At 38.6% G+C, this 6,411-nt stretch overlaps 1 protein-coding gene across 1 annotated transcript; it reads left to right on the top strand.

The window, feature by feature from the left end:
* The first annotated feature begins 892 nt into the window (after nt 1–892).
* Nucleotides 893–6,409, top strand: tmem184c (transmembrane protein 184C). The gene is made up of 10 exons (XM_077525763.1): nt 893–1,454; nt 1,872–2,002; nt 2,076–2,112; nt 2,865–3,070; nt 3,575–3,649; nt 3,720–3,813; nt 3,899–4,011; nt 4,110–4,209; nt 5,019–5,190; nt 5,414–6,409. The coding sequence occupies exons 1-10, from the start codon at nt 1,338–1,340 to the stop codon at nt 5,713–5,715; spliced, it is 1,347 nt and encodes a 448-aa protein (XP_077381889.1). The 5' UTR covers nt 893–1,337; the 3' UTR covers nt 5,716–6,409.
* Nucleotides 6,410–6,411: the final 2 nt, after the last annotated feature.

The following is a 6,411-nucleotide window of genomic DNA, read 5'->3' as shown; positions in this document are numbered from 1 at the left end:
ATGATATAATGTATAGTTTCCTTTTAATGTGAAGAAACTCACCTCCCAGACATACGCCGTCGTCTTCCCCCTGCAAGATATGGTCAATGATGGTCAGTCAAGTACAATCGCAATCAATTTATTTTTCCACTTGTATGACTTGTTAAAGTTGCAAAGCACAACAATGACTTTGGTGGGCAGGAATTGGTGAGTCATTATACTTTGTTAGTTTTATTGAGTCATATGATTCCCTATTCTCCTTTATGGGGCAACATAATGCAAAAAAAATGTATAGCCAAGTATCTACATTTTGCCACCACATTGTTTTGTTTTCTTTAAATGATCTGCGTCAACAGTGCCGTAGTTTTACGGGTTTTTTTTTTTTAGTTTATTTTAGTGTTATATTCGTCTTATACAATGGATTAGTCTGGAAAAATATATTATGCTTTGCTGTAAAAAATTACCTGGGCAATAAAAATGTTTCATTATAGACACAGTATGACCCCAGAACAAATTATTTATATTTCCACCATCATGCGTGCTTTGGATCTTTTATTATGGTGACGATATGATGGAGAAATAATTTCGAAATGATTTAGTCTCTTTAAGCATTATTAGAAACATGGGCCTAAATGTTCAGAATAAAGCTTGTAGTTATAAAGTAGACAGGACCACATGACATGTTTATTTTTAATATGTTAATTTCTCAAGTCAAAAACAACCGGTAAATCTGACACATGCTGTACTGATTAACAATTGTTAATGAACATCGCCATCTGGTGGAAAGCGTGCATAACAATCAAACTATCCAACCCCTCCTACACTCGGACAAAACCCTCTTCACTGATTGGCTATCGGAAACAATACCACCAATCAAATCCTATTTGTAACCGGGGCTAAACCCGGAAGCAGGAAGCAGACGAAAGAAGGAAATAAGTATTTTGGAAACTTTGGGGGTTTACTACCGACGAAAACAGAGTTCAGATCATTTGGATTTGTTAGAAGATGGATCATTTAGCTTGTTGTTAGAATGGCGTTTCAATAAGAGATTAACATTAAGAGACTTTCGACAGCTATTCGAATACTGCCACGTACGTACGTTTGTTTACATGGCAAGATGACGGGCAAGCTAACACTAGCCTAGCCACCCGGCTAGGGGAAATTAAAGTCACATGAGTTGACAATTAACATGCCATCGCAACAATAACGGCGACTTTTACTCACTTGGGGGACACGGAAGGCTTTGTTAGCTTTGCCCAATGTTTCGTTAGCCGCTAAAAAACGTTCATAATTCGGGTTCTGAATATTATTTGGAAAAAATAAAATAAAAAAAAATAGCCTGGCGTCTTCATGCCACAATGCCTTGTTCATGCGGGAATTGGAGAAGATGGATTCGACCTCTGGTGGTCTTGTTGTATATTTTATTGCTGCTTGTGGTCTTGCCGCTGTGCGTCTGGGAACTTCAGAAGTCAGAGGTGAGTTGGCTCGGAATTGGGATGCCATTACCTGAGCGAACTGCATTATGGGGAATGTCGTGCATTAATAGGTAATCATCATCATCATAATAATAATTTTTAATTGAATAAACTATAATTATGTCATTTTATGCCAACGATTTAAAACAGTTGTGATTGTCATTCCACATTGTTTTTTATCATGTTTGTGCGTGTTTTAAAAGGGCTGGCGTATGAGCCGCCATATTGGAAAGGTATCTAAAGATGACTTGTCCTGATTATTATCATTATGTTATTATTGATGAACGTCTTTTTTTTTTTTTGTACTGGTGTCGGGCCTTATTATTGACAACCACTTATTTATTTTTTGTTGGACTCATCTAAAGTTTTTGTTTTAATTTATCATCATCATTATAATTATTATTATTCTAATGATAGGTTGGAACTCATAACAAGGCATGGTTCATAGCCGGGATATTTGTCTTCATGACCATCCCCATATCGTTATGGGGCATCCTGCAGCATCTGGTTCACTACACCCAGCCAGAGCTTCAGAAACCTATCATCAGGTGAAGAAAGCATTTTAATGTTGTCATGGAAAATGACATTTAAAAAAAATGTGTTTCCCTGTTTTCGTTATAGAATATTGTGGATGGTGCCAATCTACAGCTTGGATAGTGTGAGTTTTTTTTTTTTTTTTTTTTTTTTTTTTTTCTTTTTTTTTCTTTAACTCATTCACTGCCAGCCCAGTAAAAATGGATCTTTGACGTAGGGCTGCTCGATTATGGGAAAAATAATAATCAGGATTATTTTGGCAATAGTTGAAATCACAATTATCGGTTATTTATGTTTTGGCACAAAACAAGAAAATGTTTGTGTTTAAAAATATTAGGACCAAATTAAAAAAAAAAAAATAGAAACACTATAATTAAGTTTTGGACCAAACAGAATTTATAATAATATATATTTATTTATGTTGGCAAAAATGTGAAAGTTGGAGTGCAGCATATGCACTGTGCAGTAGGGCAATATATATTTTTTATTTTTGGTACAAAAAAAAATAAGAATTTAAACATAAAAAATATTAAGACAAATAAAATAATTTGAAACACTATATTTATGCAAGTTCCTTTTGGATGAAACAAAATTGATCAAATTAGTTATTTTAAAATTTAAAAAAAAAAGGTGCAAATGTATCAATTTAAACAACTCAATCTTTTTACTTTGCGATTATGCTGATTTTTTAATTGTGGAGTGTAATAATTGAAATTATAATTGAATTTCAATTAATTGCACAGCCCTACTTTGACGTGTATAGCCGTCAATGGCACTGAATGAGTTAACGGCCCATAGAACCTTTTACATTTACCATGAATGACAAATGAGGAAGCATGTTATTTTATTTTATTTTTTTCCCAAAAACCTTTGCAGTGGATAGCCCTGAAATATCCCCACATCGCCATATACGTGGACACGTGCCGGGAGTGCTACGAGGCCTATGTGATCTACAACTTCATGACCTTCCTGCTTAACTACCTGGAGAACCAGTACCCCAGCTTGGTCATGATGCTGGAGGTCCAGGAGCAGCAGAAGCACCTCCCACCCCTGTGCTGCTGCCCACCTTGGCCAATGGGAGAGTGAGTGTACTTCGTGTTAGCCAACGTTTCCCGTACGGCATTATTTCTACTCCGCTGGGTTCCGTTAAAAAGGTGGGTAAATGCTGAATAAATTCTCTTACTGCTGAGAGAGGAGAGGAACTGACTGATACAATTCACTCCTGCACTCTCTGAAGATTCCTCTTCTCACCCTCTCTCTCTTTTTTTTTTTGGGTTTCCATGCCCCTAGTTACATGGGTGTTCCAACCCTAAAAATCCAAATGCAAGGCATAGTTGGAACACAGTGTAGTTGTTTGTCTATGTGTTGTGCATGTGAGTGGAAGATTGCCGAGTATGTGTGGTCAAGTTTGCAATCATTTCTTAACAGAAAACAGGCGGCCTCAGCAGACTGGCTCGAACCATTCTGCTGCGTTAGATGTTGTGGTTCTTCACTTATTATTTCCAATTATTCCTACAATAATAAATTGTCAGTCATTTTCTTATCATTATATACAGTAAATATAATACGTTTCCTTTCCTCCAAAGGGTTTTGCTATTAAGGTGCAAGCTGGGAGTGCTGCAGTACACGGTGGTTCGACCTGTCACGACGGTTATCGCTCTGTAAGTCGCACGTCATCCATCTTTGAATATATTATTTGTTTCCGTTGACGCTTCGTTTTCGTCTCGGTAGCATCTGTCAACTATGCAAAGTGTACGACGAAGGCAACTTCAGCTCCACCAACGCGTGGACCTACCTGGTTATTGTCAACAACATGTCGCAGCTGGTACTTTGAGCTCTCCATTTGTATTATATCATATATATCATATGTGATGTCGTGTGTATGTAATGTTCATCTTGTGTGCGTCCAGTTTGCCATGTACTGCCTGGTGCTGTTCTACAGGGCCCTGCGAGAGGAGCTGAGTCCCATCAAGCCGGTGGGCAAGTTCCTGTGTGTCAAAATGGTGGTGTTCGTCTCATTTTGGTAAACGTTGTCATTTTTTATTTGTTTTTTTTAACTTATCATTTCGGGAGTTGTCGCACAGTTTTTTTTTTGTTTTTTTTTTAAATAAATACGTTCAGGCAAGCTGTGCTCATCGCCTTGCTGGTGAAGGTGGGCATCATCTCTGAGAAACGTACGTGGGACTGGCAAAGCGTGGAGGCCGTCGCCACCGGACTGCAGGTGAACAAATCGAGCGCACACGTTGATTAGTTTTATTTGTTAGCCACTTTTTTTATTACCTAGCTCAATTTTCAACACGAGTTATTTTGTTGGTTGTAGATAACGATTTTCTAACTGTACTTAGTTAACCTGATTATTTGTCAATGAGCTAATTAGCTAATTTGAAGGTTAGCGATTCAGCTAGCTTGCTCACTATTGTTGATAGGCAACTCGAGCATTAGTTATTCATTTGTTGGTTGTAGTCAGTCATCTTGATCGTTATTTCTTCACCTAATTTGTTGGTTGTGGTTAATTAGCTTGTTTAGTTAACTGGGTAGTTGGAGAGTCAGTTGGCTTGTTTACTGTTGTCATTAGTTAATAACTAGCATAAATCACAAGTTGATTGTTCATTTAGATTGTATGCTGGTTAACTTGCCATTAATTAGTTCTTTTTTTCCTCACTATTAAGCTAGCTTGTTCGCCCGTTGACGTTAGTCAACATTATCGTTAGGTTGTAGTTAGTTGACTTGATTGTAAATGTAAATGTAGTTATTCAGTTAGCATGTTCATTGCTGTAGTTAGCTGGTTGACTGTTGTGTTTAGTTAATTACTTACTTAGTAGGTTATAGTTAACTTGTTAGTGTTGTCATTCTTGTTGTTCAATTTCACAGTTAGTTATTGAGTTAGCTTGTTTACTGTTGACTTGTCATTCAGTTAGCTTGCCTCTAGTCATAGTCGGCTAGCCTGTTTAGCGATTGTCAATGGCCGCTGATGCCGTTTGGCCTAACGTTGACACGGTTTGCCTCCGTCTCGCCCACTGGCCGACTCAGGACTTTGTGATCTGCGTGGAGATGTTCCTGGCGGCCATAGCTCATCACGTGAGCTTCACGTACAAGCCTTACATCCAGGAGGCCGAGGAGGGCTCCTGCTTTGACTCCTTCATGGCCATGTGGGACGTCTCCGACGTCAGGGCTGACATCTCGGAACAAGTCCGCAACGTCGGTCAGTGACAGTTCAATTGTTTTATTTATATAGCTCCAAATCTTTCATTATTTACTTTGAGATCTATATGTACTGGAAGCTACAACACAATTGGAATAAGTGGGATTTTAAAACACATTAAATGTGAATAGAAATAAATCATCAGCAAAATGGTGGACTCCCTCTATTAGTGCCACAAATAGCATAGATCTGTCGGAAAATTTTCGTTTTTCTTACTTGACAGGCCGAACAGTGATGGGTCGCCCCCGGAAGCCGTATTTCGGCGAGGCGCAGAACTCCGGCGAGCGCTCCGGCCTCCTCTCGTCGTCGGCCTCCCAGGACGCCATCGGCGAGGCGGCGTCCGATCCGCCGTCGCCCGGGGGGCATTACCAGGGCATGGGACGGACACCCCACTCCCTGTCAGCACCCGCCGACCTCGGCCAAAAGCAGGAAGTCAAAAGCGACGCAAGCGAGGACGATGACGCCGGCGACGATGACGCCGGAGCCAAAGAGCCGACCCAAACGGATCTGATCGTCATCGCATAATGGTTAATAAATGGGCGGGACCCAATGACTTCACTAACTGTGGCAAACAAATCAATAACATGACAGCTGCAAGAATGTCCAGTGAGGGAATGACACTTCATTTTATGTTGGATCACACAACTGACTTACATCTCTCATTCATAAAACTTTAAAGTCATATTTTAAAGGTGTAGCCTTAGCCATTTAGCCTAATTTGTTACTTATTTGCAGGGATACTCACATTTATGGTGTCAAATTTCAAACGGTGTTATGTACTGAGTATTTTAGGGCCACACTGAAAAGACAAGCTAATTATACTACAAGAAAAATCACAGAATGTTATGAGAAGTCTTATAACCATTTTATTTTTTTTAAGGTGGGGTGGACAAATAATTTTTTCTTTCCTCAGTATAAACAATTTTTTTTTTAAAGAAAAAGCTGTACAATGTTCGTTAAGAAGAAGAAAAAAAAAAGCCTCCCCCATTAAGTTTATTAAAAACTACAATTCTTAAAAAAAAATGTGGAAAAAACGAAGTGCAGTACTTTTATTTGACCAAAATATTAATTTGTTCTCATTAAGATTATGACTGTTGACTGTTGAGAGGGAAAAAATACATCCTAGTGTGTATAATTTATTACTTTTCAATGTGGCCTTCATTCTAATGCCTTCCACAGCTTTATTTTTTCCAATAAAATCAACAACAAAACAACTTGGTT

The sequence above is a fragment of the Festucalex cinctus genome, chromosome 6 (assembly GCF_051991245.1).
Source record: "Festucalex cinctus isolate MCC-2025b chromosome 6, RoL_Fcin_1.0, whole genome shotgun sequence".
NCBI classification, from domain to species: domain Eukaryota; kingdom Metazoa; phylum Chordata; class Actinopteri; order Syngnathiformes; family Syngnathidae; genus Festucalex; species Festucalex cinctus.
This window is presented reverse-complemented; position numbering and strand designations above follow the sequence as displayed.

Coding starts and splice junctions, on each gene's coding strand:
- tmem184c (XM_077525763.1), top strand. CDS start 1,338: ATGCCTTGTTCATGCGGGAATTGGAGAAGATGGATTCGACCTCTGGTG. Junction 3,650..3,719: donor GTCACGACGGTTATCGCTCT/GTAAGTCGCACG, acceptor TCGTCTCGGTAG/CATCTGTCAACTATGCAAAG. Junction 5,191..5,413: donor GGAACAAGTCCGCAACGTCG/GTCAGTGACAGT, acceptor CTTACTTGACAG/GCCGAACAGTGATGGGTCGC.